At 38.4% G+C, this 14125-nt stretch overlaps 1 protein-coding gene across 1 annotated transcript; it reads left to right on the forward strand.

The window, feature by feature from the left end:
* Window positions 1-6840: 6840 nt before the first annotated feature.
* On the forward strand, window positions 6841-10748 carry LOC116287482 (uncharacterized). Its single transcript, XM_031694160.2, has 4 exons — window positions 6841-7077; window positions 7382-7543; window positions 7770-8359; window positions 8937-10748. The coding sequence occupies exons 1-4, from the start codon at window positions 6962-6964 to the stop codon at window positions 10400-10402; spliced, it is 2334 nt and encodes a 777-aa protein (XP_031550020.2). The 5' UTR covers window positions 6841-6961; the 3' UTR covers window positions 10403-10748.
* Window positions 10749-14125: the final 3377 nt, after the last annotated feature.

Raw genomic sequence — 14125 nt, forward strand, 5'->3', positions numbered from 1 at the left:
AGGCGAATTCCTCGTATTGTCTTTTGCGCTCGGTAGAGACCTTCCAAGATTTCCAAAAGTATTTGTATTGTCCGCTGTTTTCCCAGCATGTATGCAGCTATACCCGTAGCTATGTACAAATACATGCTATATCTGTGGACAAACAGGTATCTACCATATGGATCCATAGTGTTTGTCCATGGAATACCCTATGGATCCATAGTGTTTGTCCATGGAATACCCTATGGATCCATAGGGTATGTTCCGTGTCCACAGATATATATGGCCACACCCAAGATACTATCCGAAGAGGAGATTGCCGAATTGTTGGAAGACCGCAGGAATGGTATGGGGCTGCAGAAGGTAGCCAAAAAGTACGGTATTGGAATACCCAAAATACGCAGGATAGAAAGAGAGAACGGTGTAGAGGTAGCAATCCCAGAAAAGCCACCTACGACCGATCTGCAGAAACATTTTCTGGAGGTGCAGGATTCTTTTGCTATTGTCCTCGACGACCTACGGAAAGCAAAAGAGGAGTTGCTGGGCGATCTGGGGAAACTTCGGGAAGAGTTGCAGGCCGCGATGGACACGGTGGGCTGCGACGAATACGACAGCGAGGTGGAAGAAGAAGTGGAGGAGATATCCACAAAGATGAACTGGCAGATGGCTGGGAATGTGCTGTTTGCCGTCTTGGGTATTGGAGCGCTTGTCTGGGCTGCAAAGAAAGAACCCGAAGTGGTGTACAAATATATTCCAGTGCCCCAGGAGCCACCAAAGAAAAGACTTCCTGCGATGGAGTAGCCGAAAGATGTAGATCCATATTTCTAGGGATGTCGATAGATGTCTTGGTTTGCGCAAAGAGTTCCAAACTATGATCTTATTTTTCTTTGTTGTTTGTTAACTACTAACATCAAGGACTTCATGCGATATCCCCCGTAGGATGTTGACGACGAGGTTAAGCATATGCTATCTAAAAGGTGTCTTAGAATGTTAACAATAAGGTTAAATCTTTGTTAAGACACCACAGAAACTATTTCAAAGAGTGTCTTAGAATGTTAACAATAAGGTTAAATCTTTGTTAAGACACCACAGAAACTATTTCAAAGAGTGTCTTAGAATGTTAACAATAAGGTTAGATCTTTGTTAAGGATGTTAAATGGAGGCTAAGATACAGTTAAGCATATATGGACTGTTCGATGTGTAAAAAGGTGTTCAGCACCAAACAAAGACTACGATACCACGTTCGTCGTGGCGTTTGCACAAAGGATTTAACCTTATTACCTTATTGTTAACATTCTGAGACACTCTTTGAAATAGTATCCTTAACAAAGATTTAGCAAAGGAAGTGGCAGCTGCGTTGGGATATGAGAAACCAAGAAATGCAATCAGGGAGCACGTTTCCGAGAAATACCAGAAAAGGTTGGATGAGCTAAAGGGGGCCCTAAAACAGGGCGCCCCTGCTAACGCACCCCTACTTTTGGGAAGCGTCGCAAACCACGACACACTAGCAATGCACTCTTTTGGAACAGCAAAGAAAATAGAGATGTATTTTCGCACGCAATGCACATCTTTCGGAACACAAAAAAAGGTAGCCCAAAATGGTTGCCGAAACAATGGGCAAAAATATGTTCTCCTAAGTTACGCACAGGGAATTAGGCTGCGAATAAGAGGGGAGGTGATTCACCTCCACTCTAAGTTCGCTGAGCTTTACCTCATACTCTTCACGAACGCGCACCTCAATCGCATCCTTAGGATCTGCGTAACCCAGCGCTAGCGCCACTTCCTTTGCTAAATCTTTGTTAAGGAAACTATTTCAAAGAGCGTCTCAGAATGTTAACAATAAGGTTAAATCTTTGTTAAGGATACTATTTCAAAGAGTGTCTCAGAATGTTAACAATAAGGTAATAAGGTTAAATCCTTTGTGCAAACGCCACGACGAACGTGGTATCGTAGTCTTTGTTTGGTGCTGAACACCTTTTTACACATCGAACAGTCCATATATGCTTAACTGTATCTTAGCCTCCATTTAACATCCTTAACAAAGATCTAACCTTATTGTTAACATTCTAAGACACTCTTTGAAATAGTTTCTGTGGTGTCTTAACAAAGATTTAACCTTATTGTTAACATTCTAAGACACTCTTTGAAATAGTTTCTGTGGTGTCTTAACAAAGATTTAACCTTATTGTTAACATTCTAAGACACCTTTTAGATAGCATATGCTTAACCTCGTCGTCAACATCCTACGGGGGATATCGCATGAAGTCCTTGATGTTAGTAGTTAACAAACAACAAAGAAAAATAAGATCATAGTTTGGAACTCTTTGCGCAAACCAAGACATCTATCGACATCCCTAGAAATATGGATCTACATCTTTCGGCTACTCCATCGCAGGAAGTCTTTTCTTTGGTGGCTCCTGGGGCACTGGAATATATTTGTACACCACTTCGGGTTCTTTCTTTGCAGCCCAGACAAGCGCTCCAATACCCAAGACGGCAAACAGCACATTCCCAGCCATCTGCCAGTTCATCTTTGTGGATATCTCCTCCACTTCTTCTTCCACCTCGCTGTCGTATTCGTCGCAGCCCACCGTGTCCATCGCGGCCTGCAACTCTTCCCGAAGTTTCCCCAGATCGCCCAGCAACTCCTCTTTTGCTTTCCGTAGGTCGTCGAGGACAATAGCAAAAGAATCCTGCACCTCCAGAAAATGTTTCTGCAGATCGGTCGTAGGTGGCTTTTCTGGGATTGCTACCTCTACACCGTTCTCTCTTTCTATCCTGCGTATTTTGGGTATTCCAATACCGTACTTTTTGGCTACCTTCTGCAGCCCCATACCATTCCTGCGGTCTTCCAACAATTCGGCAATCTCCTCTTCGGATAGTATCTTGGGTGTGGCCATATATATCTGTGGACACGGAACATACCCTATGGATCCATAGGGTATTCCATGGACAAACACTATGGATCCATAGGGTATTCCATGGACAAACACTATGGATCCATATGGTAGATACCTGTTTGTCCACAGATATAGCATGTATTTGTACATAGCTACGGGTATAGCTGCATACATGCTGGGAAAACAGCGGACAATACAAATACTTTTGGAAATCTTGGAAGGTCTCTACCGAGCGCAAAAGACAATACGAGGAATTCGCCTACCGGGCTACGTAGCGACTTTGGCACAACTACCACGGCGTCGATAGGGGACACGCACATCTTTTGTGGACACGATTGCACATCTTTTGGACAAAAAAGGGTAGTCGAAACATGGTTGTCGAGGCAGTTACACAACAAGCAGACAGTATCTTAGCCTCCATTTACATCCTTAACAAAGATTTAACCTTATTGTCAACATTCTAAGACACTTTTGAAATAGTTTCCAGGCATCCTTAACAAAGATTTAACCTTATCGTTAACATTCTGAGACACTCTTTGGAATAGTTTCCGGGGTGTCTTAACAAAGATTTAACCTTATTGTTAACATTCTGAGACACTTTTGAAATAGTTTCCAGGCATCCTTAACAAAGATTTAACCTTATTGTTAACATTCTACGGGGGATATCCGGATCGACACCTTTTGGGACGCCGTTGCGAACACAAAAAAAAGGTAGTCGAAACATGGTTGTCGAGGCAGTGACAAACGATATACTCTTCTAAATATACCGGTCAATAACCTTGGATATGACTCATCCAGTCTCTAAAGTATTTTATTCTCTTATAAGGTGTTTTTTTACGGCCTCCATTGGCGTAATATTGCTCTCTGGTAGCATTTGGTACGGCATTACGAATGTTCTTACCACATTCGTAACACTGCGCTGACGTGTCGTCTTCTATTTGCATTTTCTTACCACAACAAATATACTTATTTGGCTTAGTAGGTACAAAAAGTCATAAACAAACTCTTTACAATCTTCGCACTCCATATATAGACTAACATATTTAACTACATAGACACGGGATGCGGGTAATCGCGGTACGAATCGAGGAATTCACTTTAGACGGGTAATCCTCCGGTGGTCGTTGCGCTGGAACCCCCATCCCCTATACTACTGCGCTGCGGAAACGAGCGGCGTGGGTGTTAAATGATATCGGCCGCCTTCATCCTGACGACAGGGAAATGGATGTTTCCTGTTTTTGTAAAAATGCATGAGAACCGTTTCCCCATTTTCCACCTTGCTCGCTATTTGCGGTTCGAATCTAAAATTCAAAGTTGCTCGAGCTTTAGAAATATCGCGCATTTGTACTCACAAATTCCCAAGACAACGGCGTGTCTTTTTTTGTAGGCATCTGGATTCAATTTATCCACCTTAGATCCAACCCAGCAAATTTCAAAATGTTTGGGGTTGTTTTTACATTAAATTGTATATAACATTATGCTTTAACGTTATAAAAACAAACGTTTAAAAACGAAATTATGCCAACAATAATTTAGTACAGTACTTTATTGATCAAGAAGGTCAGGTGCATGCACACCATGCTCATGCGTAACAAAGATAAGTTTTTCCGGTTGACTCCGAAATATCATGTCTTACTATTGTGACATCATGAATTTTAAAATGGCAAATAGGAAAAAGTAGCGATCCGTGAAGAAACACTGACTGAATTGGGGTTTGTTTGCGTCTTTTTCGGAAGTGACTATTTTTTGGCATTATATGTTTCCATTCTGAATCGAAAGTCAAACGGCTAAATAATTATCCTTGCATTGATATAATTAAAATGTAGACCACTCATAGTAGTGAATAACATTTTTATGTCTTTACATTCAATAGTATAATAGTCACCTGGTACCCATGATCATGCGAATCTGATCAGTGTTCAGTTTGCCGATGAAGACATTGTTAATAAATATTAGGCATCGTTATAACGGACTGTTCATTAATTATGCCTCAGGGGGGGCTGGAGGAAAAATCGAACAAAACTTTGGAAAAATCCACAACCCCCCAATTCTATCTAAAAAATTTTTTTGACCCCCATCCCCCCCCCCCCCCCCCCTCCTTGTGACCTTTTAGACATTTTAGACCTTGTGACCTTTAAGTCAGCAAATACTATTAAAGCCCCCCCTCTTTGTGAGGCCCCATGAACAGTCTCTAAATGATAAAAAAAAGATTAAGATAATTCGGCAACATGAAACAAAAATAGCATTGGCCGAGTCATTGGCTGATATTACAATTGCAGAAATTATAATGTTCACTAACTGGTAATGATGACGCAATGATGGAGAGTTTTATAGAAGTACCATATGAGTGCATGTTTTGATACAATATCTGAAGATGTATACTAGAGTAGTTGCAGACATAATCTATAGGCCTCAATGGTGTATACCCATCACTTGACGTTGGTCACGATACTTTTTTCCTTTTAACTATTTTCAATTCATTGCTCGAATGTCCGGGTATATACTACCCTAAGTCTTGTATTCCTCTTTCATGAAGTCAAAGTAAACGCAGCAATGCATCTTAGTACTGTTATTTTGGAGCATTGAGTAGTATAGCCGTTTGTTGTTGTGTTCGGTCGCCTTGTTTTCTAAATATAGTTAAAACTTTAGTATATCTAAGTTCCTTAGTTTCATTCCAGGACTTGTTTTGCTGTTCTGCATTTCAGTTCTGTTTTGATTAGTTAAGGCATTTCTGGTACAGTTTAATTTTTCTTGAATACATAAAAGCCAGTTAAACTTTTGATAGGTTATATATTTTTAAATAAAAAGCTTATATTTTTAAATTAAAAATTAAGCGGCGAGAATTCTTTTCGTATTCGAGCAGTGAGCGCCAAAACACTATTTTCTTGAAGAAAGGCTGTTGTACAAGGCTAAAATCTTGTTATTCAGAAAGTTTAACTTGTTGGAAGTGGAGATGACCGATGAAAGTGGAATCAAAGTGTTAACCCAAAGCAAAAATTTTATTCAAAAATCAGGTTTAGGCCTTCATTTGCTTATTTCCCATACGTTTTCTATAAAAAAGCCTGACAAAGCAACATTCTAACACAAATGCAACAAAACACCTTTGTACAATTGAAAATACCACTTCAAACAGGCATTTTATCATAGTACATAAGTTTCTAACTGTTTAAAAAAGGTTTTGAGTGTTAACCCACAACGAAAATTAGGATCAAAACTCATACGAAAGTCTAGTTTTTGGCGCTTTTTGCCATTACTGCTCATTATGGAAAAAAATTCCTCTTAAAATGTTTATATAGATCGTTTAAAGGATAATAATGAAGTACCGTGTAGACTAAGCAGAATTAGAGCGGAATGATTCCGCTGCATTAACTCAATTAGTTTATATTAATATCAGCATATCAACTATGATTAGTATGCTAAAAACCGATTAAACTATAATACTGAGCTCACCTGATCATAAATCAGCCAGTCATCAGCTTTTTTCGACTCGTTTCTCCTCCCACGAAGTCTAATAAAGCATCCTTGTTGTTTTTCATTGACAATTTTATCTTAATTAAAGCGTTTCGAAGGTGGTTTCGATGCAGAATCATCTGGTTTCCTCTGGTTCCTTTCCCTCTTTTCAAGCTATCACGACGACAGCGAAATTTGCGCACGTGTCTTCGGCAAGAGCTTAGCGCGCCAAAACAGCGAGTTAGTCACGTGGGCACAGGCAACTCACTTTAAAAAAATAGAATAACTTAGCAAGGAACAAATATCCTTCACCTTATTTTTTTCTTTTCTCTAAGTTAGGTTTAGCTATCCACGTTGAATGTTTTCCATCTAATGCTGATTCTGGATACTAAATTGGTCTACCTGTGTAACTCGCACTCGAGATCCTGGGGATGAGTTTAGATTTGTTATGGCGGCGATTTCAAAGTCAGCCATTTTGAAGATCAAAAATATTTAACAATTATTTCCATTTCTAAGGTATCTACATGCTCTAGAGATGTAGAGATGCAGATCTTTCTACATCCTAAATGACCGAGTGCAAATTTAGGTTAAAAAGTTGATCTTCAAATGAGGTTGGTTGTTTTATCCCTTCGATGTCAACGAGAGGGCTATACGTATTGGTTAAAGTACTGTCTGTACATAGAAACTATGCTTTTCCTTGTTGTGTCAGCTGTTCTACAAGAGTAAGGACTGAAAACGACGAAAATATGTAAGCTTAATTTTTATTTTTATGTGATAGATACTTTATTACTACTCAACAGTTCCAGGTTGTGTTTTTTTCACAGCATAGTAAGAGGTTATCAAAAGATAATGGTTACTCAATCTAACTTATTTTATGTCTTTTATTTCATTTTTAATTGATGACGTTAATGAAGCTACGTAATTCTAAATTTTATTTCATTCAAAAAATAACTCATATTTTACTCTCAAGATTAAGAGATAGGAGACACTTAAAAACTGCTCTAAAGTAAACTACTTGTTAGACTTATTTTGTTCTTTTTTTATTCTTACAGATTTTTATGCAGTAAATGTCAGCAGAAATATGACAAGAAACATATCACCTATCAGTACAGGGTCAATATGACTGTCTCAGATAGGACTCAGGTTTCAAATGTTACAGTCTTCGGTCACTGTCTTGAAAATTTCTTTGGAACAAGTGCAACACATCTTAAAAGGTTGGTTCAAGATGAGAATTTTATAACAGGAAATGTTTTGTATAAGGGAAGGTGGGGTCCATTTTCTTTCGTGGTGCTCTAGTACACAGGTTTAAGGGCATTTGAATTGGCCAAACATGTGCCAATTTTGGCCCATTATTGTCTGTTGACCTGCCACAGAGCATTATGTCATGCTTATGTCTCTTATTGATAACATATTAATTATGCATTGTTTATTATTGTGAAGGTTTGTTGAGGGTTTGTATTTGGAGAAAGAGGAGCTTCCATTACCAGTGGATCAGCTTGTTCACCAATGCATAGAACAATGTTTTGTTGGCTCCATGATCAGACTATGTTTTCGTGGACTACACCCTTGCCTGACAGACTCCCAAGCATCAAGATCATCACCTACTCACTTGAAAAACATTTCAGTAAAAATGCAAGAGGTCAAAATGAACTATTTGTCCAGACAGCAACAAAATACTTCACATTTGCTTGCAAGTTATATGTCAAGACCTGGAGACACTGAAAAGAATGCAACAGTTTTTGAGCTCTTAAAAGAATACTTGGTGTTTTTTAGGTGCTCTAAAAGTATGACTCCCTCTTGTGGTTCAACCAATGGACCATATCCAATGAGTTCCTCAGGTCCTCACCATAACACATCATTGCAGAGTAATTCAACACTTCACTATAAGGGTTTTAGAAGAAAAAGCTCTGAAGACTTTAATCTCATGGTTTCACCTTTAGTGCTTTCTTGTGAAACGAGGGAATCAAGTCAGTTGCCCACATCAAGTTTATTAAATTTGAATAGTGAAGTTGATTTACCAATTCAAATAGGTAAGTACATACTGTACATACAGTAGGTAAGCCCTTGCATTGAAACTTTTAGCTGAAACTTCTGTACAGGGGCATGATAAGACAAGTTATACCAAGGCTGGTATGTTACAATATCCCATTGCCATTGCACACAGGTTTCAGCTAATTGTTTAGCTGAATGTATCAGCTGTACTAACTCTGCTCAACTTACAGTGTAGCATACTCAGCATGGACTTTTATATTAATGTGAATAAAATAGGGTGACCAATTTACAAAGTCAGATATTTTTTGTTCCAATTAAAAAAACCCTCATTATGATTTACATGTGTTTTATTGAAGGGTGAATAGCACAATCAGATGGATAAATCTTATCCAGTGGATAATTTAATTGGATAATACAGTAGCATTGACGTATTCACTGGTTAATGATTTATTGGATAGCGCTATCCAATCTTTGTAAAAGAGGGCCCTGTAGTTTTTAATTGTTATTCCTTTCACATTATGTTCAACTTCTCCTTTTTTTCTTTTGCCATTTTGTTTTTTCCCCATGCCTATTGCTTGTAATATCACTTCAACTGTCATTGCCATTATTTTACAGATCCAGAGCTGAAAAGCCAAGCAAGAATGAAAAACACTGCTTTTTTAGATAGCAGTCCAAACAGAACTGCTCTGATGCTGGTAAGCCTGCTGAATATGGATGCAAGCGAAGAGTGCATTGGTGAGTCGAGTATTGATACTACCAATAACACAGAAAATATTCATGACAGGTCTAGGTCATTGTGTAACACTTCTGAAGACCTCAAATGCTCAAATGAACCATCATATCTGGCAGAAAACATTTTTCACACCAAACATGATAACGAGAGAATGCATAATGAAGAACTGGCATATTTAAATAGTCAAAGTATAATTGGAAAACAAGAATATATTCATAATGATATCGAAAATGAAAAGCAGGAGCTACAGTCTGATATGGATTTCTTTCTCGATGAAGATCTTAGTAGCTTCTTTGTTAACTTGAGCCTAGGCTTTGATCCGAAAAGAAACAAAAGCAAGCACGAAAACAGTCAGTATGCTAAAGGGGAAAAGCCTGCAATCGAATATCAACCTTGCGATCGTCTAGATGATTCTCATGAATTTCAAGGTCATTTATCATCTAGTCGTAACTCTTTGCAATATGATTCTGACCAAATCAGCGTTTTGTTCCCAGAGGAATTGTTAACGGATCTAGAATTCTCAAAATTCTCTCTCCTTTGTGATTATGCTACCTTACGAGAGCCACGCCCTTCGGTAAGCAAAACTTCTCCCATGACGTCATTAAAGGAACACACGAGAACTGCCAATGACAATGAATCCGTCTTTTGTTATTCCAGTACTGAAAAATCTCCGTCTCAAAACAAGTTTTCTGGTACACCCACACAGCTGTCGTTTCAGTCTTCCCGGCTTGAACAAACTAGCACCCCGGTGTTGTTTGATGACTCACGTGACCTGAGCGAAAGCAAATTTAAGTTGTATCGCTCCTTATCATTGCCGGAAGCCCTCCAACTTGCCGACGTGAAGGAAAGAGGCATAAATTTGAATATTCATTCTACTCCTATGAATAGTGAATGTGAAAGGAAATTTGATGACTTATCGGGAGATCTCCAAAAATATTCTGGTCTATTTCTCAATGATAGAGAAAGACGATTTTCTATAGGACCAACCGTTTCATTAAATGGAACTGACGAAGATGCCATAAAAGGTAACGAGGACTGTCCAACAAAAAGAAAAAGTTTGGAAAATATAAAACATGTGTTTTCCAGCGCGTGTAGCCGAATGGAAGAGGCTCCACAAAGAGAAGAAGGCAGAGAGCAAAATTTCGTAGAAAGTTTTTCTGTTCGAAGTGAGAGGACTCCTGGAGAGTCCGGACTAGAGACGTGGCGTACAAGCGACCAGATCTGTCCAGAATCGCCTCTCCTATTCTCATTTTCTAGTACTGAAAGTAATTCTTATAAGTTGACGCCTGATATTCAACAAGACAGTCTGCTTTGCGCATCACTTTTAGAGTGTTCGTATTTGAAGTAGATTTAACTCTGATGAATTTTTTTTCGTCTCATGATTTTCTTTATACTTATTCTGGCAAAGCTATTAAGTTGCATGGGATAGAAAAGTTAGAAGAATAGCAGCACATACATACTTTCCTTGAACTGTGATTATATTCCGTACTTTTTTACCACTTCTGATTACATATTATTTCTTTGCTCAGTTATCGTCATTACAGGAAATACGTTTATGTGAACTCCCATTCCCGTGAGATTACAAATTGGAAACTTAAAATCAAAGAATCTAGTGTTCACACATGCATCCATTTTTTCATGTGTTGTACAGCATAGCTCAATACATCAGTAGTAAAAATGCTTGCAATTTTCAATTGTCTCTTTGTTGACTCCACCTAGCATCGTTATAAGATCTTTCCCCATGACGTATATATCGACATGTGGGGTCTGTCGTGTTGCGCGCTTTATCATTAGACAACGAGATTTTAATTATCAGTAGTGACTGGCCTACTTTTTTACTCATCCGTCAAAGATAAATGAACCAGATAAACTGAGACTCGATCACCTTCTGAAAAAATATTCAAAAGAAAGGTAAAACTTCAGGAATATTTCAGGGTTTTTGCCTCGAAACCAATGTCAATTTCTTCTTAATTAGCTACTATGCAGTAAATCTTATCATTTTTTCTTTTTATCACTGGTGTACAATTCCTTAATAACTTGATAACTTTGACTAATTCTCTGAGTCCACCAGTCTAGAATGACCTCACTGAAAGACAAAAATGCTTTTAAGACAATCTTCTTTCATTTCCGAGCGTTTCACGATATGGCCATTGATAAGCATCATTATATAAGCTTTATACAAGTACACTACCTCTTCAACCAGTGCATGCCAGTTTTAATGTTCATCTGTGTTAATTATATAACAGTCGCTTGCTAGCAATACTACGGTTTAGTTCGTTCAAAGGACCTCTATTACTCCACGATGGACTGAGAGGTGAGTTGAAACAAGAGGTGCAATTTCTTTCTGTACTAGCCTTTCTCCATAAACATCATCTGGTTGTTTTAGGGAACGCTTTAATACTTATGTGGCGTCTTTTTTTCTTGCTGATATTAGAAAGTGATAGGAAACCTCAATTGTCGTGTTTATTTTCAAATTTCTTTCGTATCTTGATTTATAAAATGTCAACTGACTGATTAAGCGTCCCTCAAACAGCCCCATAATGCAACACGGCTTCTACAACTCCAGAAAAGCTAGTTATCTATTATCTTGGGTCTTGCCTTGGATCAGATCTTATGTCACATGGGATACTTCCAGACATCAAGGAAGTTTGCACGAACTGCATAGCCGACGACACACACAAGCTTTATTCAGTTAGTGGATTGCAGAATAGAGAATAAGGGTTTCCGTACCTTTAAATCTTGCAAGAAAGTGCCAGTTTTCTCCTATTAGATAGGTTGTTTACCTCTAAGCCAAGCTTTAGTTGTAATCTACTGATAGCATATCTTTCATGCCTTGAAATATCAGCTAACTTTTTTAAGGCCTGAGGGTCATTTGATCGCCGAGATTTATTCATGCTAAGTCAGACAGTTGTAAGCCAAGTGAGAGTGCGCATGTCATGTCAGCAACCTTTGTTCTGGTTCATGGATAACAGAATTCCATGGATGGAGGCGAATAATCACGGAGCCTAGTGTTGTAAGTAAATATAGAAAGTTTTTTGCGCTTAGCTGCTGTATGTATGCCGGACCGTTTTAATCTGAAAGTTTAGGCCTCTTCCAGCGAGAAACTCTAGCGAGGCGCACTAAAATTCTTCCCAGCTGTTTGCGAAGGAATTTTGATGATACTCAACAAAAGAGAAATTTTTTTATTCATTTTTCAGACATTTTTTTCTAAGCCAATTGTCAAGGCAAATATTTTTCAATGCACGAAAAATATATATATTTATGTCCTAAGGAAGATTAGATATGTATTTAAGCAAATTAGTACGTGCTAAACTTCGAGAAAGTTCGGCTCAGTGTCCATATATTATATTTAGCAACGGCTGATACAAACTTAGACTGGGAATCTAAGATGGATCGGCCATTTTGATAACATGCAAGTACTTAGTCTTATCGCCCATTATCACTCATGTCGCACAGTTGGAGTTTTTACTCATTGATAATTTGGTATCCGCAGTAGCAATTAAAAGAATTTAGGGGAGGGGAGGAACGGGAAATATACGAAAAGTGAAAAAATACTTATTACGAAAAAAATTGATGTTATGAGCGTGGTGCTATAGTCGCGGCCCTTTAATAGCTTCCTTCATGAGCCAACACGAAGTGAGAAACTTCGGCTTAACCGATTGCAGATCACCTAGGTTATATTATTAATTCACTGAACCCCTGTATCTCTGCATGATGGTCCATATTTCATATTTTAACCTTTTCTCTTATACTCTACACTAGATGGACTGAAACTACGTTTGCGACGAAACAAAACAAAACAAAACAAAAATAACAACTCCAAAAACAGTTAGAAAAGGCTTTCAATTCCAGATTTGATTCAGAATTTTCCAGCCCCCACTCGGTTGGCCTCTGGTACCAAGGGTAGAATTTTCGTAATTGTGGGTAATTTTGCCCGTGTGTTGTTATGGTAACATAAATCCAATATGGCTGTCCAGTTCAAAGTAAGGATTTTGAATCATATTCGTTACATTTTAAGAAAACTTCTTCAACAGAAAGCACAATGTTTTTGGATTTCGAGGTATCAGGGGCTTCAATGATGTGATATATTCGAAAGAAAGGGTTTTTTTTTTGGAAGACAAAAGCGGAATGGGATTTTATAGTAGGACACGTTTTGCAATATTTGACAAGAAGTTTGAAGAACTGATTCGAGCACTATGCTTAATGAAATGACTGAAATCTAGTATGAAAGACAAGTAGGAAGGTATGAGAATCTGAAAATCTATGGAAGATACCTCCTCCCCCACCCCCCCAATATTGCACTTGGAACGATTTTAGTGGATCGTTTTAAACCTTTTTATCACGATCAAAGTCGATTACCGATTGGTTGGTTCAATGTCCTTGGCCTTCAATGTCCTACTATTTGCCCCTGTTCTTGAGCACCACAGTGTTTACTCTACGGGCGATGATGTTGGTATTCTAAAGTGATGCTTATTCGATATGGCATAACTGGCTTATACGTCGATAGGAGTTCGACCGAAAAACCGCAGATAGCGCAGCATAACGATTCTGCGAAGGAAAAACAATCGATTTATTGTTTCTTTCTCAAACAGCCTTATTTTTCTGACCTTATTCAAACATCTTTTTTTGGAAATAATCCCTAGTTTCCGTACCATGATTTACGTGAGGAACACACCCAATCTTACTGCGATATTTTAGTATTGATGGCTTTGCAATAAACGCGTTTTCCATGCATAGGCTGGCTTCAAAACTATCGGTGTCTCAAATGAACTGATCTTGAACACTCTTGAATAAATGATACTGAACTAAAGGTCGTTATAGTGACAGTTGAAGCTATGACAACTTAATCAACGGCTGTTGCAGCCATGGGAGGTAAAATAAATGAGTATTTAACTTCTTCCCTCCAAGTTCATATTTCATCGTTCTGATAACAATTAGCCGGAAAATCAATAGATTCTCAGTGAGACAGATTGCTTGGTACTCGAAATAAAGACTGGGACATTCTGAGGCTTCTTGTAGATGTAGCTGCAGTTCATCACCATTATTACCATCATACTCTCGACATGATTTA

The sequence above is a fragment of the Actinia tenebrosa genome, unplaced genomic scaffold (genome assembly GCF_029948245.1).
Source record: "Actinia tenebrosa isolate PJP-AT-01 unplaced genomic scaffold, QUT_ActTen_1.0 PGA_scaffold6__47_contigs__length_16458017, whole genome shotgun sequence".
Classification (NCBI taxonomy): domain Eukaryota; kingdom Metazoa; phylum Cnidaria; class Anthozoa; order Actiniaria; family Actiniidae; genus Actinia; species Actinia tenebrosa.

Coding starts and splice junctions, on each gene's coding strand:
- LOC116287482 (XM_031694160.2), top strand. CDS start 6,962: ATGTCAACGAGAGGGCTATACGTATTGGTTAAAGTACTGTCTGTACAT. Junction 7,078..7,381: donor ACTGAAAACGACGAAAATAT/GTAAGCTTAATT, acceptor TTATTCTTACAG/ATTTTTATGCAGTAAATGTC. Junction 8,360..8,936: donor TGATTTACCAATTCAAATAG/GTAAGTACATAC, acceptor ATTATTTTACAG/ATCCAGAGCTGAAAAGCCAA.